General features: G+C 43.3%; 1 protein-coding gene and 1 long non-coding RNA gene across 2 annotated transcripts; both read right to left on the reverse strand.

Moving 5' to 3' along the window:
- STK17A (serine/threonine kinase 17a) lies at nucleotides 1-24076 on the reverse strand. The gene is made up of 7 exons (XM_040964563.1): nucleotides 23743-24076; nucleotides 16323-16535; nucleotides 12764-12908; nucleotides 4024-4150; nucleotides 2523-2571; nucleotides 2261-2440; nucleotides 1-1747 (listed from the first exon to the last, which is right to left on the reverse strand). Exons 1-7 carry the CDS (start codon nucleotides 23946-23948, stop codon nucleotides 1423-1425), a joined length of 1245 nt encoding a protein of 414 aa, XP_040820497.1. The 5' UTR covers nucleotides 23949-24076; the 3' UTR covers nucleotides 1-1422.
- LOC121145629 lies at nucleotides 7535-9827 on the reverse strand. The gene is made up of 2 exons (XR_005882059.1): nucleotides 9700-9827; nucleotides 7535-9659 (listed from the first exon to the last, which is right to left on the reverse strand). It is a non-coding gene; the product is annotated as an uncharacterized LOC121145629 (long non-coding RNA).
- Nucleotides 24077-26073: the final 1997 nt, after the last annotated feature.

Raw genomic sequence — 26073 nt, forward strand, 5'->3', positions numbered from 1 at the left:
CTTCCCTATTTTTCTCAGAGAAACAGAACAAATTTGCATTACATTTGAATTTAACTACCCGAGGCTCTAAATTGCCACTGTGATAGAATTTTCTGGTCCCTACTAAGAGCTTATTTAGATATGCTAACTTTTCAGAAACTTTCTAAAGTCAACTTGCGTTTAAAACAGTGCAGTCTCATCTGATCTGCCCAGTCCATTTTGTCTAACTCTGAATAAAGCATGCTGAGCCGGGGAAGACCAGGCCATTGGTTACATCTCCTCGAATCGACTGCACACACTGTAACAGTGAGAGTGTATCCACTTTTGCATTTCCGTCTTTATAACAGGACTGTACTATTCAAGGTGGAGCCTGGATATAACTGAAACATTCGATTCTAAATCTAACTTAATTGACTATATTCTTACTTTTGGGTCCTTTTGGAAGATCTCTCAAAGGCCCCAAGTAAAAATGTTGGAATTTTTATGGACAAAGTAAAGGTTTAAATGGTTTTGACCTTTCAAGAGCTGAAGGCTGAGTGAGCATGGGCTCCCTGGCCAGAACGAATGCACTTTATCTCTTCCTCCTGTGCTTCAGATTTTATCATCTTGGGAATAAAAATAATAGCATCTTTTTACTGATCAAAGCCAATTACAGTGTGAATCAGATCACACAGCGGCCAGTGACGACCGCTGGGTGACAAGCGTGGGTGGAGAGATGGGGAGTATTCCATGACAGCACATGAGCGTGCTGTGCTGAGGGGAAATGGCTACGGCAGTTTTTAATTTTATACAAATTATAGTAACCTTTCTCAGAGGTGAAAAAATTACTGCCTAACAGAAAATCAGCCAGGGATTTTCACTGGCAGGTTACAAATATTGGACCCAGCAGAAGTCAAATCAAGTCAATATAAACCAGTAAAAAAGAAAAAATTATAAAAAGATAGTATCAAACTATTATGTATACTCTAATTCTCAAAATATTTAGAAGAATTCCTACTTAAAATCTTCCCAAGAAAAATCTGAAGTGGAAAAGTATCAGTTTTAGTGAAGATACCAACATGTGTCTGTACAGATATAGCTACACATATGAATAATACAAAGGAGATAGGCATACTTTTGGCACTTTTACTTAGATTTTTAAGGAAAGTGAATACAAATATTGTTAAATACAAATTCTCATTCTGGAGAAACAGGATGCAGTCTTAAAGGTGCAAATATCTCACTCCTTAAAAATAACATTGAAACAGTTTTACCTGCGAAACCACCTACTTGGCAAATTTAGAAATCTGGCTGGATTCACTTAACTCCGCAAGTTTGACAGTTTTTGTCTCCAGTGATGCCTGGTCATCCATCCACTTTCATTAGATTATGTACCGTCTGGTCAAAGGTCCATAAATAACATTTTCAATGTAGAAATCTTAAGGTTCTAAAGGGAAGCACGGCTCAGTAGATGAATTCTCCTGGGATTTCCTGCAGCAAAGGTTCCTCAAATTTAAATCGCTTTGAAATGGCCTTTTGCTCCATTTTCTCTTTTTCAGACTGTCTGCATTGTCCTAGAGTATATGAAGTAACCACAATTAACTCTTCTGTTACCACTGGTTCCTCGGTTTCCGGTTTCTCAGGATCTGAGCCAGCGTCCAGCCCAGAATCACCTTGGTGGAGGGTGTTTGGTTCCTCTGATGCCCCTTTGACTCTCACACCGGGACCTTGAACTTGGCTCTGTGTCAGCCACGGATGCTTCAGGCATTCTTCAGCGCTGGATCGATCTCTATGCAAAGACACACATTTTACACTTCAAACAGTCCAACTTCAGCTAAAAATCACAGCATATTTTCTTTTAGAAAACAGAAAACTAAGCATAAGGTACTGCGCTTATTGCATTACATTTCAGGAAGAAGAACTGACAAAAACCTTGTGGTTTCAATAAAACTAGATATTTTCGATTCTGGGTATAATTTCCTTTAATGTTGAAAAATTTTTTACATGAAATACAGATGGAAAATCCCTGCTGAGGATGAGCTGTCATTAAATCAGCCCATTATATGCATCATTCACTGCATGACGCTTCTGTACTGCAATTTCACTAAAACGAGAATCTTGTCATGAAGTATAGTTCGTATTTTCTAAAAACAGTTTCATTTTTGCCACTTTTCCCTAAACACGTATGAAGCTAAAGCTTTCATCTAGTTTAAAATCTTCATTTTGGTATTTTGGTCCATCTACCTTCTTGTTTGGAGCAGAGGACTAAAAAAGAGACAGATCTGTATTAATCAATACTTACTCGGGTTTCTTCACTAAAAGTTTCTTAATGAAGTCAATAGCTGACTCAGACACAGTATCGAATTCTTCCTCAGAATAGCTTAAATTCATTTGTGAAATGTTCAAGAATGTTTCTTGCTTGTCATCACCCAGGAAAGGTGATATTCCTGTGAGCATGACATATGTTAACACTCCGATGCTCCTAGAGAGGGAAGGCGAGGAGAGTCAGCATCACGTCGTATTTCTCAGAACCAACTTGATAAATCTGCATGGGGAGCCCTTACCACATATCTGTCGCCATGCTGATGGGATCGTAGCTGAGAACCTCGGGAGCTGGAGGCAGAAACAGAACAAAGCATTTGGTTTCCTTTAAAACACGCCGGCTGCTTCGCTCTGCATTACAGCCTACTGCGGGCTGGAGCCAGTGCTATTTGTTATTCTTTAATACATGAGACACTCCTGTTTATGAGGTGGAAAAGGCTCTTGGTAGAAAACTTGGAAGTTACCAAAATCAACCATAAGACATTAAAGGTGGCATTCAAGGTAATTGTTACCATTTTGATATTTTAGCTCACCACCCTTCATTCTGCAGTTTTCTGCATTTTTTTCAAGTATGTAATGCTACATGTCAAAATTGGCTAGGCTATGTGGCTGTTGCTTGCCCTAAAAAGCAACAACAGTGAAGTCACATTTCTAAATGTTCTTAGTGGTCATAGTGACTATCAGCAACTATACAGAAAATCAAGTATTGTAACCCGTAAGAGAATAGACAGTGTCCAAGGGCGTTTCTCTCTCTGCTTATAGTACTTTGCACTAAAGGATCTGCTTTAAATCACAGGACTTTAAAACTCTGAATCACTTTCTATGCTATCATTGCTAACTATCTCCTTCACCCCCATCTTCTGCCTTTGTGCGCTCTCTGAAATTCTCTTTTGTAAATTCTCGGCTCCTTCAAGCGCTACATGTTTAACCCTACTCTCTGAAAGGAGCCTGGCCCTGCCTCTGTGCTCTGTATCCCTCAATGGAGTTTGTCCTTTCGCATCTACCTAGGGGTGACGAGGCTCAGAGCACAGCCTTCTCTGCTCCTTGCCCTCCTGCTGTTGTCCTCTTCCAGGGCTGCCCTTACCCTAGGTGACCTTCACCCTGTGGTCCAAGACCCACACAGCCTGGCATCTAAACACCCTCACCTAAGGAACTGCCTCCTTTCCAGAACTAGACCCAACCTTCATCATTCCCAAATGCCGTCTCAGCACTGAAAGTTCAACTGTTACTCTCATCTCTGCTCGCAATTTCTAAATTGTTCTACAGCCTTAATTTTTCTCAGTTTTTACTTTACCAAATAAAATGATAGCACTGCTTTTTCTACCCAACATAGACCTATGTGCTGACCTTCAAGTTTAAGCATTTTCATTGTGCCAGGACCTGACCACCTCACGTGACCCACATGAATGCCCTTTCCATTCCATGCTTCCATCACAACATTCATCACAACCAGAACATCAATAAAGTTCCTTGTTCAAAATCCCCAGTTTCACAAAAAGTTCAATATTTTAAAAGTCCTCTCCCATTTTTTTTAAAGAACCAGTCTCCTCACCCTCAGAGTTGCAGGAGGAGGATCAGCATTTTGCACCTTGTTCTGAGTTGACCATTTTTTAGTTTAATCCAAATGAATCAGTTTCTTGTGAAATTTCAATATCAGATGACTGGACCCACTATACACCACGCCACATGTGAGATGACATGTCACCCTCAACACAAACACTCAACGCTCTCAGGAATACTGACCCACGTACTCGGGGGTGCCCATAATTTCTCGGAGCTCTTCGCTGTTCTTCACTATCCTTGAAAGTCCAAAGTCAACTATCTTGATGTCACCCAGTGGAGATTCACTTGTCAACAGGATATTTTGTGGCTGAAAAATAATGCCCAAGCAATACAGCTCAGATTACATGCACATCATTTGTAGATCAAGAAGCAAAAATTGCACCTGCTAAGTTCACACTGAGAAATTTGTCAGCGATCATTTGCTAAATACCTCATCTCTAATTTTGCAGTATCCTTCCTTATACCAACTCTTCCCTAACTTACAAACATGTGGTTATTCCTATTGTAAGGTAAAAGCCAAATGACTTGTAAAAACTGTCTCTGATGTGCTCAAATCTGTCCAGCTAGCACTTACTCCCTGATGTTCCCTCAAAGCTCAACTTCTTAAAAGCTTGGTCAGTTTCCATTCCCCAAATCTTAGTATTCTTACAAGTTTGGGCTTTTTATTATTTCTCCCCTTGACGATTCACTGTAGTTTTCCCCGCCTTCTACTATACAGAATACAGTTACTTCTTTAGCCACGAGAAACTGGCTCCAGGATTCCCCAGGGGAAACTTCACTCAAGTAAAATGCACAGCCACCACCTATATGTCATATTCTCCCATACACTTTAAGCTATGCACGTATGACACACACATATATAATAAAAAAGTAAATGCTGTATGATGAATTCTTATATTCTAGAAATAACAAGAAAAAAAGCCTCTGTACATGTTCAGTACATCTTTAATAGTTTCACTCTGCAACTGGTTAATTCCACAGATGCAAAACCTAAGCATGCAGCAGTCGAAGATGACTGTTCTTTTCCCGTAGCGTCAGGCTGCCTTTTCTCTGTGCTTTGTATGGTTGTTATCTTTAAATGACAGACATGCTCTTACACAAGGAATGGAGGATCGGGATCTATATGGCAAGGGCCACCAGAATCAGTAAGATTCCTCTATCTCTGGAGTCATTTTCACCCAATGAAAATAACCCAAGATACTTTCACATAAAAAGCCAAGCAGCTTTATTATGAACAAGAATACAATTCACTAGAGTTTAAATATGAGACTATTTTTTTTTTCCAGAAAGTCTGTCCTTCCTGTGTTCTTACACTTGGAAGTATTGGTGCTGGGAGTTGATCACTGCCTCCTTTTCAAGGTTAATCTGTGTCACCATTCAGTAGGCAATCTGCATTCCAACTTGGTCTGAAACCCCCAAATAAGATCCATTCTCTCAAATCTCATGTTTGTGCTTTGTTTAGGAAGTCTTCTCCCCTTCCCTGATGATTTATTTTCATCACTCCAGGCATGGCGAGTCTCAGTAAAGCACCAGTTCTAAGGAGTCCTTCCTGACTTCTCCATCCCTCCACGGAGGACTAAGTGGCTGGCCTCTTTCTGTTCCCCAACACCTGGTACCCAGCAAACTTGTCCCACTGTCTGTTAACTTAATTCTCTGCTTCATTATTGTGTGATTCCCTTGATGTGTAAATGAATGTTCAGATTTCCTCTTCTTTTTAACTATTTCATCTGATTTTTGTCCTCGTGTTCCATTACAGCCAGTCATACAATGCAGAGGATCCCTGTGCTTCCCTCTCAACAGCTATGTAAACAGTTTTTGACATTGCTGCCCATCCCTTCCTTGTCAACAGGCTTCTGGCTTCTTGTCAACAGGCTTCTGGCTTCCATGATGAAACACTGCTCTGGCTTTTCCTCCTGTCTCTCAGCCTGCTGCTTCTCTAACTTTCCCACTGAATGCTGGGTTTCTCACGGCTTAATCCTGAGGCCCTTTTCTCAATCTACACTCTTACCTTGCACAATCAATTTAAACTCAAGGCTTAAATACCACCTCGACCTTATGACTCACAACATTTTATCTCTTCAAGACCTCTTCAACTGATGATTTACTTAATTTCCCTCCCTTTGATGTCTAAGAAAAAAAAAAACCTCACATTCAACAAGAGCCAAACGAGACTCACATTTTCCCTCCTGCCAGTGAGCAACATCTTAGTGAGTGCTACCATCATTCATTAGGATAGGAGGGAACACCCAAGAGTCACTCTGGTCACCCTGTCTTCCTTACTCCTCCCCCATGTCACCATATATCCCAACTTAAAGTCCTAAGCACTTCCAGATGTCTGCTCTCCAACTAAGGAATTACAGCTTGCCATCATTTCTTGCTTATTTGCCCTATACTAATAAGTGTGATTTTGCCTACATAACGACAGAAAGATCTTGCTGTAAATGCAAACATAAATGGTCATCGCCTTGCATTAACACTTCAGTAGCTTCCCATTGCACATGGGTAACCTCTGGACTGCTGGAAGTGGAACAGAAAACCCTGACAGGTCTAGTTCCCACTTAATGTGCTAGACCCAGTACAGGCTGGATGCCCCTGACTTAGTGCTATTGATATCAATGTGTATTTTGCAGTATAATACACTTGTTTTCTGTTCTGTGCTCAGAGTGTTGTCAACTTTATGAGAAGACCTGGGGTAGTAGTGAGTACACCATAACATGTTCACAATGTAAAAGACCAAATTAAAAATAGACAAAGTGTTCTTGTTTTAAAAATGGTCTCAATCGGGGCAGGTGTTGTGTGCTCCACTTCTGATCCAGCTCCCTGCTAATGAGCGTGGGAAGGTACTGGAAGATGGCCAATCGCTTGGGTCTCTGCCACTTACGTGCCACCATCGGTGGCATTGCAGACTCCTGGCTTCAACCTGGCCAAGCCCTTGCTATTATAGCCATTTGGGAAGTGAACCAGCAGATGGAAGATTTTTTTCTCCGTCTCTCTGCCTTTCAGATAAAATGAACCTTACCTTCCCAAATCAATTTATTTCTATTTTAGAAATCATAAACATATAAGTATTAGTAATAAGAAACCTCTTTAGCCAAAGAGCTCATAATTAGGAAAGAGAAGGATCTACTGGACTCAACTGTTCAGCATTGAGTCATGACAGAAGTACACACTCAAGCAATAAACACATAAGGATTGACTTTGCCTTGAAAAGTCAGAGGAGCTATGTGAGTGGACTCTTAAAAATACTATTCAGCAAGCAAAATTTTAGCAATTGCTTTCTGAGCTATGTTCACAAAACAAAAACTCCTCTCTTTTAGAAGAATAAGTCAGTGGGGACAAACAGAGACGAGTGCTAGAACTTCAGGTAAATTTCAGTCAGTGCTGTGAGGAACTCGTAGGGAGACAGGTGAGAAAGTGCTTGCTGGTGGTATATACCCATGCATACAACTCTAAGAGAAAGCAAAAGGCCTTGGGAGGAAGAGGCCAGTGTTCAGCAGGGGCCAGGCATGACATCTGTCTGAGGGCTGAGGTGGGGAGAGGGCAGAGCAGCAGTGATAGCCCCGTGGCATCAGCAAACTGCCAGCAGCAAATCTGCAATAGCAGAGGCAGGCCACATTTTCTTTAACTTCTATTTCTGTGGCTGTAGGGGAAACAAACTCAAACCTATGTTGCACCGTGACTGTGAGTCCCCCAGTCTTTCCAGGGGAATCTTAGTTTCATTATGATACTAAAGTCCAGGATAGTCCAGCATAATCAAATGTCAAATGTTGGGAAGTTTGGCTCAGAGACAGGCACGCATCACTGACCAGCTCTGCCCCTTCTGGTGCATGCAAAACACCAAGTGGCAAATAGGAACTATGCAGCTTCTCTGGATGTTCTTAAATACTATTTGTCCCCTTCAAATACTTTAGGTGTTTTCTCCTTATATTTTCTTCACACTTTTCAGTCCTGCATTCCTGTTACCATGACAAAGCCAACTGCTTTGGTATCAATGCCCTAAGTCCCAACTTACTGCAATCAAATTATTCACATTAAATCGTCTTAGAAATCTAAGCCTAGCCACATGTATCTATGATTTGTAACTCAGACTTTCTTTAAAAATTAGGTTATTAAACAGTTGAAAGATTGTTAAACATTTCTCATAAAATCAGAGTAATTCCTATTAGTTCTCTTCCGTGGTGGCCACACCTATTTTTAAAAGCTGACTTCTTCTTCTAAATAAAGCTGTAAGACTAAAATCTTTCATTAGTTCTTTACTGGATAAATACACCTACTTTCAATGAGATAAAGTATATGAGTATTTGCCAGAAACAGAGATAAGTATTTCAGCATTTACAATTTAGTTAAACCCATTTTAGTGAACTCAGTTCTTGTTAAACAGCATGCACACAATAGCTCATTCTATTTCAAACAGACGAGTCTTGGATGGTAGGGAGAGAAAGGAGGAAGTCAGGCAAGAGAGGTGATTACAGAATTAACAGGAAACGTGCATTTCTCAACCAGACAGAGGCTGTAAGGAGGTCCCTCCAAAAACCTGATCGCCTCACAGGGCAGGAAATGGTTAGTGCCCCCAACAGCCTTGCTTTATGGGGGATCCTTTTCTTTATCTTGGTAACTTCATCTCTGAAAAATAAAATCTATCCAACATGCTATTGATTTCTGATTTGGTGACTAAGATCACTATCAAACTGAATTTAAGGAACATTTTGTTAGGCAATGAAAGTTCTAATAGATTAATTTATTAAAATCCAGGTTTGGAGGAGAAAACTAGGCTAATAATCTTACCTACATTAATTTGGGGGGATTGTTTTAGGAATGTTTTTATCCCTTTCTTTCATGTAATATACTTATGTTGGAATGGTTGGTGATTCAATTTAAATTTCCAGTGGAAAGATCCCAGCTTCTACTCCACACTTAATCATGCACATGACAGCATGGAGAGGCTAATGATGTAAAACTTCATAGTAACATTATTGAAAGATAATTTGGAGACAAAGTGCACTGACAGTCTGGACAGGGTTTTTTGTGAGGGCCATTTTTGATCAGTGTTCTGCTAATAAAAGCAGGCCGTGTGCCAACTCTAAGTCACAAAATGACTATTTTGAGACTTTTAGTTTTGTTTTTTCTAGAGTTACTATCTCAGTAATTTCAGTTCTGTTAACATTTTAATATTTTAAACAGGTGGATTTTCCTTTAATCATAGTTTCTCTTTGCTATTCTTGTGCATTTATGAACTTATACTTTTATAGACTCCTAAATCCACAACTGTTACTTCTCAAAGAATTTTCCGTGTGTTACTTGGCTAGGCGTCTTTGGTGAATCATTCTGACATACATGCCATGTGCTGTCTGCACTACAGCCGAACGTGCATTGTCTATAGTGTTTTCTTTATAGAAGCAACTCTGGTAGTCTAATATTTTAAGCACTAGAACTAACTTCTGTCTCTGAGCCTGAAATTTCTTAACCAGAAACGAGGTAAGTTAACCTACAATCTTCAATTTTCACAGATTTTTCGTGGAATTAAAATATAAGAAAATATATTTGACTTTGAAGCAGTGTGAGAAAATCATTTCAGTTTTCATCTTTCAAGTTCTTTTAGAGACTGAGGGTCAACATTCTAAGCACAAATTCTCACGGGACAGATGGCTGTTAAAGGTCTGCGCTTGTGTCGGCCTGAGGCGACCTTTTGGTAGAAACCACTTCCTTCTTCAGTGCTGCTCCCCAAGCCCATCTGCATCCTCTGTAAGCAGTTCACTTAGAGATGCATCTGACCGCACATGAGTGCAAGCAGAGAAGAAAAGCTGAGTGCACCAGATCTGTCTTCCAGCTCCTCTGGATCTGAGCGCACTGGACCACCTGTCTTCCAGCTCCTCTGGGTCTGAGCGCACTGGACCACCTGTCTTCCAGCTCCTCTGGGTCTGAGCGCACTGGACCACCTGTCTTCCAGCTCCTCTGGGTCTGAGCACACTGGACCACCTGTCTCCTAGCTCCTCTGGGTTTTGCAAACAGGAAGTGTCCAGTTTACCATCAAAGGCTCATCATCCGGGTCTCTATTACATTTGTAAAAAAAAAAAATTAATTCTGTACCAGTATCTTATAGAAAAAGGAATATGATATATACATATATATGCATAAATATATGTATATAGAGTCTTGAGGAGAAAGGGGTATGATTTCCTTGTGTAAACACACAGTTGAACCTGGTATTCAAGAACTTAATATTCACCTTTGACTGCTTTCAGGTAACATCAAAGATCCATGACACACAGTGTTGGCAACCTGTCTGACTTGCTACTTAATTAGTTCATGAATAATGGTCACAGGTTGTGCTGTCATAAATGGAAGGCTCATTTCCTACAAGTACAATATCGTTTACATTACGATTCTGTTCCTAGAAGTCTTGTTTATGTCATAAAGCCAATAAAACTAACACTAAAAAGATTTTACCAAGTTAAAAAGCATAAAAGTATACATGAAAGAAGTTATAGCATAGCCATGTCTTCTGGGAATTCTGCATAACTAATATTAAAAAGACCTCTTCCCGCAGCTCCTGTGAAGTCTGGCCAGCTGAACGCTCTGCTCCTGCTGTGTCTGCAGGAAGGAAGCATAGGTGGAAATTTCTTGGCGCAAGCATCTTTGTGTTACTTATGCACAGGACTGAAGGAAAAAAAAGTTTGACTACCTGTGCCTTGAAGGGTTTCAAACAGGTGACCTTCACCTTCAGCACTGACATTAGGCCAACCCAGTGTTAACATCCTGGGACTACATGTATCACATACATGTCCATGCTTGCCTTGAGGAAATAAAAAAGCCACTTAACTATCATGTGCCTAACTGCTATGTTGTGATTCTGCACTGTAGCTATAATACTAAAGAAATCAATTCAGAAAAGGTGATTATTCAAAAAGGGAATTTCACTTGGTCTCCAAGGAATGAACAAGAAAGCTACCAAACTGTCTTCTCTATTCTGTAGGATGTCACAACTAAAAAGCACTTGTATTAACCTTCCACTTAATTCTGACTAGGTCATCAACAAGGTTGCTTCAGAAGTCAACCACAGATTACACTAAGTGCTGTGACTTACACAGAAGGTGTCATGGCCCGTGCCATACAAAGTGGCCCTGGACCTGAAGCGTAAGCATCGCCTGGCTCTGCCCTCAGCCAGAAATGCTAGGCTTGTGGCCCAGCAATTTGCTTTAACAAGCCCTTTGAGGTGACTCTGGTGCCTGTCAGAGTCTGAACAGCACTGTCGCAGAGCACCTGCTGTCTGCCAGAGGCCCTGGCAGCAGAGATCAAGGAAGATGGGGAGCCAGTGGAGACAGCAGGGTGCAGCTCAGGTTAGAAAGCCCTTGGGAGGTCCAGGACTACAGGCTTCCTAACTTTGTTTCTTCTGGCTCACATGGCTGTCATTTTGTTGTTGTTTTGTTTTGTTTAAGGATTTATTTATTCTTATTGAAATGATATACAAAGAGGAGGAGAGACAGAGAGGATGATCTTCTGTCTGATGATTCACTCCCCAAGTGGTCGCAATAGCTGGAGCTCCGCTGCCAAAGCCAGGAGTCCGAAAGCCTCTGGGTCTCCCAAGTGGGTACAGGGTCCCAAAGCCAGCGACTGCTTTCCCAGGCCACAAGTAGGGAGCTGGATGGGATTAGCACCGGTACCCATATTGGATCCCAGCACATGTGAGGACTTTAGTTGCTAGGCTGCAGCATTGGGCCCTCTTTAAACACCAGGAACCAAAGTCAATGAGCCCTGTTCTGTATTTGGGGACTATTTAATTTTCCCACATCTGTCCCAGGGCTTGATGGGAAAGTGGGACCTTTTCTATCACAGTCACCTGAAAGAATACTTAAAGTGGACATCTGCCACTAGTTTCCCGAATAACCCGTGTTCGTAGTTTGAGAATCTCTCACTTTCTCCCTAACAGTTCCAAGTCAAGATGGAACGGGAGTTTACCTATCAGGGTTGGAGCATGACCAGCACAGGCCAGACACCTGCACCTCACTAGCACACTTCCTGCCTGTAGGTAGATCCACGCTGGTCTAACCAGAGGCTCTCCCGGAAGTTCTAGGAATACAGAGCAGCCCTGTCCCTCTGAACCCTGGGCAGCAGTGAGGCCTACATGGCACCATCCGCTTACCAGCATGTTCCTGCCCTTCTGAGAAGGCAGAGCTGACTGCTGGAGCAAGTCCCCAGTCCTCACTGCTTTCTGAGTCATGAAAACCATCATACTTAAAACTAGAATTTTCTAGGGACTTTTCAGCTCAGTCAAGAAAATTTGCTTTGTGCTTAATCTAGTTTCAGTCGGTGTTTTGGTCACTTGAAAGAACCATAACAGGTGCACTGTCTTTCTCTTCCCTCCTCTTCCCATTCCTTCCATCTCTCTCTCATGGTGCCAATTCTCACATTTATTACTGCCCACTTTGCCCAAAACACCAGATATTACTGTTCAGGTAACTGAAACCCATAGAAACATCTGAAACCCATTTTAAAGTTTAAATCTCTACTCAATGTCTCAATTCCTATGAAATTACTTCACTTATTTTTTTCCCCCAAGAAAGTCACATATATTCTTAATTTTTGTGACAATAATTTTCTCTTCTTGTTCTCTACGTACTTAACTCCCTTTTAAAAGGTTTATAGTTCAAGTGCTAAACTCTACTAAAGAAACTTTACTTGTCCATCAGTATTCTCTGTATTTTCCTGGCACTGTACTTACCTTTCTGTGGGCACACATGCACACTATCTTCCCTGATACAATTAAGGGCTAGAGGAAAAGAATCAAGATTCAATTCTAATATCCTTATCCACTTTAAGGAAAAAAGAGGTCATGTAAGTTTGAATAAATCATTGTTAAATACTTAACAGTCAGAATGTCATTCTTTAGCGACCTCAAAATTATAAAGAATTCAAGTCTTACCTTCAGATCCAGATGAATGACATGGTGAGTGTGCAGGAAGTGCACACCTTCTAAAATCTGCCGCATGAGTCTCTGAACATCTTTCTCGCTGAAGGCTTCGTCTCTGTCTGCAACACACTGGTCAAAGATTTCACCTCCAGCAGCACTAAACAGGAATGAATTAAAGGAACGTGTAACTCGACAGGAAGCAGTGAACACTCTCAGCTAAGGAATAGCCACAGCCTGGTGGAACTGTAGGTTAACAGGAACCACAGTAGGAGCTGAGCCAACTCAGTGCTAAGCAGCTAGGCAGGCACCGTGGCACACCCCACGTCTTTAATTGATGAACAGGATGATTAAAGCAAAATGACTTTAACAAATTTCCAAATTGGATAAAAACTACAAATCCAAACTTAAAGTGGCTCAGGGCACATCATGCTCAAATTGCTGAAAACTAATGAGAGATTTTAAAAGGCACACTTGTGGGTAAATCAAAGCAAGAGTCGTCATAAACACGGCAAGGAAGACAGGAAGACGACAATGGACTGAAACTGTTAAGTCCTAGTGGTGGGGGGAGGGGAGTTCCCTGAACTCAGTAAGTTCAATGAAAGTTCATATTATGCCAAAACTGTGCACGGATTATGAAATTATTTTTTCATCAAAATAAACTTTCCTTTAGAGCACATGTTTATGTGCATGTAGAAGCACCTTTGTGTAGCTATTATACTTTATTTATATTCGAGAGCAACTAACAATTTGTAGAAAGACGTCATCATTTGCTCTAAGCATTTAACTCTATCTCCTTCAGCAGATTAAGCATCTAGAGGGAAGGGGTATGCGATTTCTGCTTTCCTATTCTCCATCAGTGTCTACTGCACATGCAGGTCCCCCAGGAATGAGTAGCTGACAAAGTGATTGTAACCTGCCTGTTTCCCTGACAACCATCTATCGACAGGGCTGGGAATTCTGCTATCGCAGTACTGCTTCAAACTCACAGTAGAATACAGAAGATTTTGCTAAATAACCCTAATTTTGGCTCTAAAAAACTCATCACTGGAGAGTCACCAAAGACACTGAAGTAAGAGGAAGAGAGTACCACATGTAAGTTACCGAACAGTAACAGGAGGGATGACCTAGATTTGATGCCACGGTGATCTGCTGAGAAGCTACAGAACTTTCTGTGGAACACTTGGTCATTCATTATGTATGTGCTCAAGGGGATCAAGGAATGAAGGACAGCAATGAAGTATGTGGAGAGACCAGAGGAAATGGGAAGCCGAAGAAAAACAGGCATTAAAAAGACAATGCAGGAACAGTGACACTAACTGCTCAGAGTGGCATTTGGATAGACAGACACAAGGGGAGAGCTGAGGTTTAGGAGAGGGCGGGTTATTTGAAAGTAATAAAAGTCACAAAGAGTTGATTTTCATCCAGGTTGATCTATAAAAACAAATATGTAGGATAACAGCAATACTGATGGAGCTTTGAGATCCTTTCCATGGATAGAAAGCTCAAAGAGAACATAGTTTTAAAATATGGCAATGAAAAGTAAGGAAAAACCTAATTTTAAGAAAGACTATACAATAGCAAGTGCTTCATAAGAAGAGGTAGAATGACCATTACAATGAGGTGACTGATCCAGGAACACAGGGCTGATGACCTTAGGAAAATCTCAGAAGGACATATGGCATCGGTTTGAAGAGTAAGTGGATTATTGTTATGTAAAGAGATGAATGGATCAATGAGACAGAATGAAACTGATTGGAAGGTAAGCAGGGTTATAAATACAGTGTCCTTTAAGAAGTAAAACAATAGAGAAGCAGACGTTGAAAAATAAAGCTGAGGAAAGGAGAGATTTTAGGATGAAAAACTGAAATATTGGAAAAGTCAGGGAAAACAATACTCAGAGAAGGAATCAACAATCTAAGAGGTTATACAACTGATTTAGAAACACCACAAAGGGAGGCCAGCACAGTGGCCCAGCCTACTAATCTGCCTATAAGCACCAGCATCCCATATTGTGGTGCCTGTTTGTGTCCCGGCTGCTGCACTTTTGATCCAGTTTTCTGTTGATTGCCTGGCAAAATAGCAGAGGATGGCCCAATCCTTGCCCACTGCATACACGTGGGATGCCTGGAACAGACTCCTGGTGCCTGGCCTCAGGTTGGCTCAGCTCCAGCCACTATGGCCAGGGGAGCAAACCAGAGAATGGAAGGTACTTCTTTGTCTTCTACTCTCTGTAAGATAATCTACTTTTCAAGTAAAAAAATTTAAATAAAAAAATGTAAACATTTGGGTAATTAACTAAGAGCTATTTGATATAAACCTGCATTAAAAGGACTGTTGATAGAAAAAAAATGTCTTTAAAACAAAACAGGTTTTGTGGCAATGGACAAGATGATTTTCATCAGAGAAAAATATTTCAGATTAACTTTTGATTTCACTCCGATCTCTCCAAAATAAATTGAAAAACAAAAACCCACATAAATAGGGCTTAATAAGATTCCTAAACCAACTCGAGGAAAAAAGGCAGCTGAGATATAATTCATAATTCACCATTCCACCATCTTTGGAGTATTTCTACCATTATAGATTAAAAACACATTGTGGCAAACACCTCTATGCGTCTCATGTTCATGTTTTATTATTGCTTCAGAATTAATTCCTGTAAGGAAAATCACTCAAAACATGAACATGTACTCTTCAATTCTATCAAACAGAAGTTGCACATGCTTGCAAAACTGCTTCATAGTTCTTTTTGTGAGAAAAATATAAGAAAGTGAAATTGTGGACTAGAAAATTATTTTTTAAAGCTTAGGTGCATAAATCATATTGTGTTACAGAAAGGTTACACCAAAATGCAATGTCTCAATATCACGTTATGTTAACAGGGGAAAGGTGACATCTTGTATTTACATTTTAAATTACGAGACTCAGTAGTTGGATGGGAAGTTTACATGTGTGTGATGAGGTCCTCCACACTGACCAGAGCTTCACATGTGTGTCTGTAAGATCCAGGTATGTACGATACACACGAAAGAAATCTTAGTCACTTTGCATTTCTCTCTGGCTTTTCATTTTGTGTTTATTGACATACGAAGGGCTTTAATGTGTTTATCAACCCTTTCCTTAAACAGGGAAAGCAGAGAGGAAAATAGGATATCTTCAGGAAAAAGAATTGTCCTTCGTTTTCCAAACTGGACCTCCTTAGTTACATAAATTCAAAACAGTAAGACCAAGAGTATGGTCTCTAAAACAAAAGAGATTCACCAAAAAGAAGGGATTATAAAACTAGTAAGGGATTAGATCTTTTAGTTTAGTTATATTACGGTATTACCTTTCTAAGAATGTTCCTAAGTAAAAATGTAAAGAGAATTAAGAATTTTAAAAAACAGAAATTTAAAAAGCTTGCACTTGTTTTGCTGTAATTTCAGAACAGGCCAAGTTAGTGAGAGGAACGCATGAGGGCGACGATGGGGGAGATCCCCAGACCACGGGGCCTGCGGCAGCCCCACACACCAACAGCGTCCTGAGAGGGCGGCCAGCCACGCCCGCTCCAGCGCAGGCTGGCAATACTTACTATTCCAGAACCAGGATCATCTCGGAGGCCGTCTCATAAACTTCATGCAAATTAATGACCCACGGATTATCCTGGGCTAGTTCAAGAACGGCGATTTCATGAATTATTTCCATCCGACAATCTTGGCCTTTTCTCCTTTTTCTCATGAACTTAGCTGCAAATTCCTTTCCAGAATCTTTCTTTATGCATTTTCTCACCACTGCAAATTTCCCCCTAAGAATTAAACAAAAACATCCACTGTTTAGTGTTGACAACTTTTCCAAGATGATAAACTGAAATAGAAATTTCTGAATATACACTAGTAGATATTCAAATTCAACTTACTCACAAAAGTAGCAAAATCACTTAAGAATTTACAAAGGCTATATATCCAGGTTTTAGCAAAATAATCTCCTAATCAAAATCCATTTTTCTAAATGTAGAATTAGCTGCTGTGATTTGCATGAGCCTGAAGTTCCTGTATTAGACACTTCATCCCCATGAATGGGTTAATGTCATCACAGGAGTGGGTGGTGGATCAAAGGAGCCTGTGGGCTCCTCCCTCGACAGAGGCTTTCCTTGCCTTTTATCTTCAGCTTTGAATTGATGGAGCAAGCAGGCCTTTGCCATATATGGCACCTTGATCTTACAATTCCCCGTGTCCAGAACCATGAACCAATTAAATGTGTGTGCTTTAAAATTTTCCCAGTCTGTGGCACAGCAGTACAAAATGGATGAAATCAATGCCCAAACGCTGAAGTCAGTACGTTCTGCACCACTGTTTATACAGCTAAGTTTTTGCACATTCACATATAGATGATTTAAATCTTTAAAAAGTCATTTGAGGGAGTGGGTGTGTTAATGACTGGGTTTGATACCTGGCCTCAAAACCTGATCCCAGCTTCCGGTTAACAGAAGCCCTGGCACGCAGCAGGGAGGGGGCAGGTAACTGGGTCCCTGCCGCTCAGGACACCTGGCCTGAGCTGGAGCGCTCAGCGCTGGCCATGGCCTGACTGACGCCACCTGGGCACTTGGGGAGTGAACAGTAGACAGTAGCTCCCTTTCCCTAACTCTCGAGTTCTGGTAAAAGTTGTTGGACTTTCTGATAGCAGCTGGTCACCAGCTTTCTTGACATAATGCATTTCATTGACCCTACTCTAAGAAACAGTATCACCTAAAATTATAACAGAATTTGGGCCAGTGCTATTGCTCAATGGGCTGGTCCTCCATCTGCAAGCACTGGCATCCCATATGGGTGCTGGCTGATGTCCCAGCTGCACCACTTCCCATCCAGATCCCTGCTTATGGCCTGAGAAGGCAGAGGAGGATGGCTGAGAGCCTTGGGCTCCTGCACCTGTGTGGGAGACCCAGAAGAGAACTCTGGTACCCGGCTTTGGATCGACTCAGATCCAGCCATCTGAGGTTATTTGGAAAGTAAATCAGTGGATGGAATCTCTGATTTTCCTTCTCTCTGTAAATTTGCCTTTCCAATAAAAACTTAAAAAATGAAAAAAAAATTATGAAATAATCTCATTTATGCAACTACAGCATCAGTTGAAATTTTTAATTTCCAACAGATACAACAAGCATTATGATATACAACTATCATTTGTCAGTAAACTAGTAACTCTAACATGAAAATCACTAGAGCATATGGATCAAAAGTAAGCTCTTTGGAATACACAGAAGTGGGCTTGAGTCTCTCAGTAGACACCTAACGTATAACCTCAGGCAGTCTATCCTCTTTCAGTCTCATTTTTCTTCCCTTTACAATGGGAGACAGGTAACATTTACCTCACAAGTGAGAATTAAGGTAGTTTGGCCACACTGGGGAATGTGATGGGGAGAGCTGGTGGGTGTTGGCTGCCGACTCCTCTTTGGACTCCAGAATGTTTGGATACTATAGTCCTTTAGATAGCATAGTATCTGCATTGAACTTCTACTGCCTTCTATATTTTTAAATCATCAATTACTTCTAAGACCTAATATAATTTATAATACTAAGCCACTATTTGCTTTAGCATATTGCATGGGGAATAATGAAAAGAAAAACTGTATGCATACATTCCTTACAATTTCAGTTTTTATTCTTTTCAATCTCCTGTTGGTTGAACTTGAATGCAGAACACGCGGCTACGAAGGGCCAACTGTACGTCGATAATGCATGTCACGAGCTAGCACTGCCCCGGCGAGCGAGCACAGGCCTGTGTGTCTTCGCTAGGCTGCCTGCCCCGCACGTTGTTTCCACGAGCTTTGCACGGCCTAAAGCTGACCTCGCCGAATGGCTACAGTCCCAGTTCTCTGCTGACACCACACAGTGAGGCCACTCTGAGAGGCACCCATCAGGCCTGGAAGGCAGCGGGCAGGAGCTGGGACGTGCCACTCCCTCCATTTCTCACCCCCACAGGACTTTTTGACCCCTTCATTTTTATGGTTTATCCATAAATGTTTCAACCAAATTGGAAGCAACTATTCCATTTTAAAAGTGGTACATGATTATTATCTTGTTGCTTTTGGCATAATACAACCTAATAATACTTGTTTTAAAAAAGCTTTACATATTTCTTATTGGTTGGTAAATAAATTAGCCAGATTTTCCCCTCTTGAGTTGTTATCAAGCCAACAACCTCATACAATATTCTAAAATATCTTTATAGAAAATAAATGCCAGGCTTTAATCTGCTGTTACATTCTACCTTCCAGGTCTTGGGTCACCATCTAGACAGTTGATATACTGAGTACCAATCCTTTCCAAGCAGCAAAAACATGATCTTTATGTCTTTTGCATTTGCTATCATTAGAAAAGAATGGCAGAACCTTGACAACAGCAGGTGTATCACTCTTCCATTTGATAGCAATCCACCCATCATGATTACTCAGCTCGCTATGCTTCTGTTCATACTACTGGAGAGACTGAAGTCCTCTTCATCACAGACTAGCATTTTATCCTGCAACATTAGGCTAACACTCCAGTGGGTTCTAAATTTTCCTCATGATCTCTGGACCCATTTAAGAAGAAAAAAAATCACTAGTAATACTTTACATATCCATGTCAGAAGTCTCAAAAGTGAAAGTTTAATCTGTAAAATACTGATCTGAATTAAAGCTTCAACATATAATTGATGGCAATGATGTTCTTGGTAAATTAGATATGACTCATTGGAATGGCTCTCAAAATCCTCCCACATCAAATACACAAATGTTTACCATTGCCACACCTAAAACTCAAACTTGTAGAGCACTGTGAAGTAAAATGCTACCTAAGAGCTAGCCTGAGGCCAGTGATCGGCAGAAAACTGTACGCACAGTCAGCCTACACTCGCAGGGCCCCTACGCACAGTCAGCCTACACTCGCAGGGCCCCTGGACAGACGCCCAAGCCTCCGCTCCGAGCCGTCTGCCAGCACACTCCACACTCATTCCTTCCAGAACCACACTGCTCCTGCAGTGGTCCTTCACGCCAGTGACCACTCTGGGACTACCTTTGTGCTGGCCTTCATTTCTCAGAGTTCTATTCTTCATTCCATCATAACATTTTCTAGGGGCATGTCATCTTGCACATAAAGGACACAGTGATGGATGTGTCACAGATGGGGACAGCTTGCAGAGTCTACACACAAGTAGAATATTTGTTTAGTCTGATGTGTCACAAAGTTCCATCTAATAAGGGTGCCTCTCGGGGTGCCACATCGTGTACCAGAGGGGCTGGGACTAGACACCTCTGCTTCGGCCCCCTAATAATAACACACCAAGGCGACAGCAGATTGTGGCCCAGATATTTTGGTTTCTGCCACACAGGTGGGAAACCGGATGGGCTCCTGGCTTCATCCTGGCCTATTCTTGGCTGTTGTGAGCATCTGGGGGACAGAACAAGCAGGTGAAAGATGTCTCCCTCTCTTCCTCCCTCTTTCCCTCACCCCCACTGCCACACAAATATTTCTGTGTGTAAAAGGAGTCAAGTGTTCTGAAGGCAATCTAATTTGAACTCAACATGATGCATTAAACTCCCTCAATCTAATTCTTTCATATTTATCTTAAAAGGCAGTTCAATAACTAGAACTATGAAACCTTCTAAAACATTTGATTCACTGATCAGATTTCATAACATTTAGGTACAAAAAGAACCAAGTTTACTGGACCTTCGAATTCATGTAAAGTTTTTGCCTGTAACACTTTAGATTCCAACTGTTCCCAATTAAACCTGACTTCCTTCGGGAAGCATCTGTGATGGCAGTCACCTGCTCACCCACAGCAGACCCTTCGAGACCCACAGCAACAGGGAACCCCAAAGCTGGTCACTAACACGTCTAACTGCTAATATACCTTAAATAACTTCTGTCCAAAAAACAAGACAATGTCTATATGGATCTGATTTCTGTAACATCCCTACTCATCAAAGCTGTGGGACACTGCACTAGTCCCAGGATGGGCTGTAGATTATTCTTGCAAAAGCATCTATGGTGACACGATACCTTTCTCTCAAGACTCATTCTCTTCCTTGGTTTTCTTGTCTGAAAAACGGGCCTTTTCAAACTGCCTTGTGGTGAGTTTGGGCATCGCCTATGAGACTACAGAGCTTGTACAGAGATGAAATACCAGCTGCAGCCGAGAAGTGTAATTTAGAACTCGTCCCACAGGGAAAAGCTAATGATGTTCTGACTTTATGAACCTTTTTTTTAAAAAAAAGTTAAAGTTGAGGACTGATAATACAAACACATCTAATCATTTCATGTGAAATAAATACAATTTTAAATTTATGGGAACATCTTTCTCTTCCTATACTACCAATTAACTCAAGGGAATCCACATTAAAAAAAAAATTCTCAGCATCCCAGGTCATTTCTGCTCGCCTCAGTAATAAATCACTAATGTGGTTTACACTGGCACACATCCTGACTCCTGGGAGGAACAAGTCAGACTTGAAGCAGTTAAAGTTTCACATCATACATTTACTTCCATGTAGGTTGCTACGGCCGCTCCTAGAGACATGAAAGAAAGTGCCCTTTCTTTAAAAAGTTAAAAAATGATCACCCTCCCATCCTACCACTATTCTGGAATCAATATGGACCACTTTAAAAACTCCCTTTGCAACAGCCATCTTTTCAAAAGCTTTAGGTCGCTAATAAAATCCTGCCTAAAACCAATGAACCTGCTTGGATGGTTAACTCTTCAAACTCCTTCCACCTTTTCAGAAGAGGAAAGAGACCACAGACCCAACTGAGAGTCTTTCCTTTTTCCTCCCATATTACTGAAACACAGCATAGTTAAATTTCTAAGTTACATATCAGCATGAAATTCAATCACAGTTCTGTCAGAGACGCCACCAGAATTAACAGTTGGAAAGACTGGCAAATTTTCTGAGCAGAAAAAAAAGAGACACATACACATTCAATTAGTTAAAACCATAACATGCTGATAAGATTTACAAATCTTCAATAAGGATGGCTTAAAAACTGCAAGTCTTAGGAAGCAAAATTCTTAGTGATATCTGTGTTTTGCAAGAGACTAATATTTTAGCCAGGGACAGGCATATTTTGTGATTGTCCCGGTTCTCCTTTTACATGAGGAACAGGCACACGGAGAAGCATGCTGAGTTCTGACTGAGGCAGCGCTCCTGAGCAGGCAGCCCGAGGGCGGTAGCTGTGTCTCTAACCGTCTGACCAGCCTGGTGAGGCAATCAATCGGCCGGTTAGGTAATGCACTCAGCTTTACATCATCTGTGAGAACCAGCAACACAGGCCGCCTCCCAGGCTAGCGTTCTTAATCCTTGCATCGAACTCCTTTGACATGAAAAAAACAAAAAGGGGACACATCAATCTTGCTTTCTTAACCCACAATCTAACTGCACCGTTCTCTCCCTGTGCATTCCTTTTACAAAGAAATATGCATATAAGAAAAAGTATGCAGGAGACATCAAAAGCTTAACCCAATAAGTTACAGGCAGTCTAGTTTTTAAAACACAGCATAAAACAAAAGTTGAAAGAGACATTCTTGGATGAGCTAGTACCTGGTAGGGTGCAATCAATTTTTCATATTAAATCATTTAGCCTACTCAAGACAGCGCTTGCCACCTGAATACGTTTCCGCACTCGGTCTGCGATGTTAAGTCTTCCTTTTATGGAATGAAGCCAGACAACCCAATCAAATAATGGGCCAACGTCGTTTTCCCTTTGCAGGTAATCAGGGTTACTTCAGCACGTTGGGAATTTGGACAAGTTAGAATACCTCACTGAGTCAGTAGCGGCCTGTCTGGTGTCGCAGCTACAGTGCGCACAGAGCCAATTAGCGCCCAGCCGAGTGAAGTAAGTCTATCTAGTTCCTGAAAGACGTTTTATCTTTTGTCAACTCCGTAACAAAACATGTTTTTAAGTCAGAACACCTCCTCTCCGCTAACAAAAACACCGCGTTTCTACAAGTCACCTAACCGTGAAGCAGTGCACTTTATCATCGCCCCCAATGCCTGCGCCAAGCTGTCAGGCCCTTGCCCATTACAACTGCGAGCCAGCTCTTTGGCAACTAGGACAAATGTTTGCAGGAGGAGCGAGCAATCGCTGAACGCGCTGTGCCATGGCTCCCGGTGTGCGTCCCACCAACACGGCGGCCCCGGCACGCGGCCGTGAGGTCCGCGAGGGAAACTGAGGCTGCGCGCCCCAGTCACCCCCTTCCCACGACCAGCAGCCGGCGGGGAAGCTGGGTCCGGCCCCAGGCCAGCGCATCCGACAACTTCCTCAAACCACTCTCACCGAAAAGGACAACCTTCAAACTCCACGGGGCCTCGGATTAGGCTCGCCCGGCACCCCAAAGCGCTACCACCTTTTACTACTTTAGAAAAACAGCAAGGTGTAAGCCATCTAGCCTCTTTGAGAAACAAGGTGGGACAGGGCAGAGAAACAAAGTAGGAAGATGGAGAAAAGGGCCTACCCATGCACTCAACTTGAGACCTAGGGCAGCGGGGTGTACAAGTTAGCACTAACACAAAACCCACCAAGGAAACGAAAGGGTTGCAGCCAGCAGGTGGCTGGCAGACGTTAGCAGCACCGGAGCGGGGGAAGCTGTAGCAGCTGCTGGCCCCATCTCATTAAGCCTTACTCGGCTCACACTCCTCGCTCGTGAAAATCACCACTCGAAGCCATCGCAGGTGTTGGAGGGCGCGAGGGGCGGCAGGTGCCAGGCGCCCAGCCAGCACGCGAGGGGCGGCCTAATTGTTTCTACCTGTCCCCGGAGGTTTTCCCACTCGGGCCAAACTCTGCAGAGCTGTCCCCCGACCCCCACCCCGGCCGGGAAAGGGAGAGCCACCGTCGTGGTCGTCGCCAGCACCCAGGCTTCTTGCCAAAAGTCACCACACGCGCCTTATCGGCCCCAGCGGCGCCACCTCCAGCCCCCGCGCACTTATCGGCGTCCGCGACGTCTCCGCGCCCGGGGGGCCTCGCCGGCATGCTCACCTGCCCAGCTCCCGGCCTGGACTCAGGCTGTAGCTGTCCTGGAAGGGGTCGGTGCGGATGGCAGCGCGGATCTCCGTCAGCAGCCCGCGGGTCTGGGGCGGCGGCGGCCGGCGCGCCGCGCTCTGCCCCCGGCCGCCCCGGCCCGAGCCCGAGGAAGCAGCGGCCGACGACGACTCCCCGTTGCCCGGCTTCTCCAGGGGAATCATGGTGTGTGCGGGGCCGGGCTTCCTCTCTGGCCGCCCGGCTCGCCTAGAGCAGCAGCCGGATAACGGGCCCGCCTGCCCCGCCTGCCCCTGCCTCGTGCCGGCCCGTGCGCCAAGCGCAGCCGCCGCAACCACCCGTTCTCCACCGCGCCGCGCTCCGACTGAGGGCGCCGGGCTCCGGGACGCCCCGCCCCGCCGCTGGCCACGCCCACGCCCCGCCGCTGGCCACGCCCCGCCCCCGGCCCCGCCAACCGCTGGTCACATCCCCTCTGGCCACGCCCCGCACCGCCGCTGGGCACGCCCCTGCCCCACGCAGACACACCCCCTTAGGGAGCCCGGCGCCTCACAGGCGCCCTCTGCAGCCTAGGGGGAACAGGTGCAGCCTGAGGGGGCGCGCCTGGGCGGGGTGGGCGGCGCAGAGTTCCTAAAGCTGGAAGGGAGGAGGGTGCAAGAGGATCAGCAAGGCTTTCTCTGGGTGGAGTCGGGATGGGTGCTGAGGCCTCGATCCTGGCTTTTTTTCCCCAGGGGCCACACAGTAGGGTGGTATCCAGTAACTCCCCGAAAGGAGTTCAGAACCTGTGAGGGCCAGAAGGCTCTCTCCAAGGATAAATTCTTCGGGTGACTGGTGTGTAGGATCGGCTGCGGACCTGGCGCTCACCCTCCCCTACTGAACCAAGTTCCTCTCGGTTTATCTGGAGAGGCAGAGTGGCAGTGCTGTGTCCTTGGTACCCTTCTCTGGGAGGCTACTGCTGTATGCTGAGATGAGAGAGGAGTGGTGCAGACAACCCCTCGCTGCGTGGCTAGCCCTCCCGGGGCTCAGGCGAGGTGGTGATGGAATTGGCAAAAAGCATTGGACTTTCTTTCAAGGGAGGGTCAACAGGAAGGACTGAGATGAGACAAGCAGTCTGTGAAAATGATCGCTTGGGACGGCTTCCCTGGGGCCTGGGCTGTGTACACACGCAGCACCACCATGAGAAGAGCCAGCTTTCTGCAGTTTTGAGGTTGGAGGCAGAGAGAAACAGAGCAGCCTCTGGTGCGTGAGCTTCAACTCGTCCTTACGAGAGTCCTTCGTCCTAGTTCTCTCCTGTTCCTGATTCAGTCCCACAGTTGCAACACCTTTTGCATGTATTCATGTTTCCATAGCCACATGAGGTTAAAATCCCTGTAATAAACGCCTATTCCAATCTCTGACAAAAACTTACTTTCCAGACAAAAAACCTGTGCTGGGGCATGCTTGATATTAACACCCAGAACAGAGAGGCTCGTTAGGTAGTTGATGTTTTGAGCCAGCAACATGTTGTGGCAATTATTTAAAATATTCTTTGTAGTCTGCACATAGTCATTTTCTTGCAAATGTTTCAACGCTTAGAAAAAGTGCACATTTTCCATTTGCTAAGTTTTAGGGATCTCTACAAAATAGGTGGGGCATTACTTCTTCATGTATTTTGAGATGAGCTTTGCTGGGGATGAACAAAACCCTTATACGGTTAACTTAGAAATAAGCCACGAGGAGCAGCACTGTGACACAGTGGGGTGGCTGCTGCGACACCAGCATCTTAGAGTCCCACTGAGCATTTGACTCCTAGCTCCTGCCCTCTCAATCTAGCTCCCTCTCCCATGCATGAGAGAACATGTACTTCTCTCCATAAATCAACGGTCTGGGAGAATCTTATAAGCAAGAAAAGCAGTCATATTTCAATGTTGGGAGTCTGATCTGTGCCACTGAACATCATGCATTTTCTAATCAGGAACAACTTTCTCCAGGCCATCCGGGTGGTAGACTGTGGCCTGAAGACCCCGAAGAAGCCGTTGAACCTGTAGGCATTTCTGCAGATTTTTACTTGCCGTTACTACATAACGCGCACTCACAAAAGGAAGTCCAAGTGGCTTGTGTGTTGTTCGCTTAGGCATATCCCAGGAAATCACTAAAAAAGTGTTCTTTTATTCTTGGATGTGTGCATGCATACTGGGTCTCTTTGAAGAACAGTTTTTGGAGAAAGCTGTTTATCCTAGCATCAGGTAGACCGCTCTGTTGTTTCATGGCTTCTACCCAGTGGGAAAATGGGCATGATGCAAATCGCAAGGTAATGCCCTAGGCTTCCATGGGCAATAAGGGACATACACAGTG

The sequence above is a fragment of the Ochotona curzoniae genome, unplaced genomic scaffold, assembly GCF_017591425.1.
Source record: "Ochotona curzoniae isolate NIBS_2020 unplaced genomic scaffold, NIBS_Ocur_1.0 scaffold_3835, whole genome shotgun sequence".
Taxonomy (NCBI): domain Eukaryota; kingdom Metazoa; phylum Chordata; class Mammalia; order Lagomorpha; family Ochotonidae; genus Ochotona; species Ochotona curzoniae.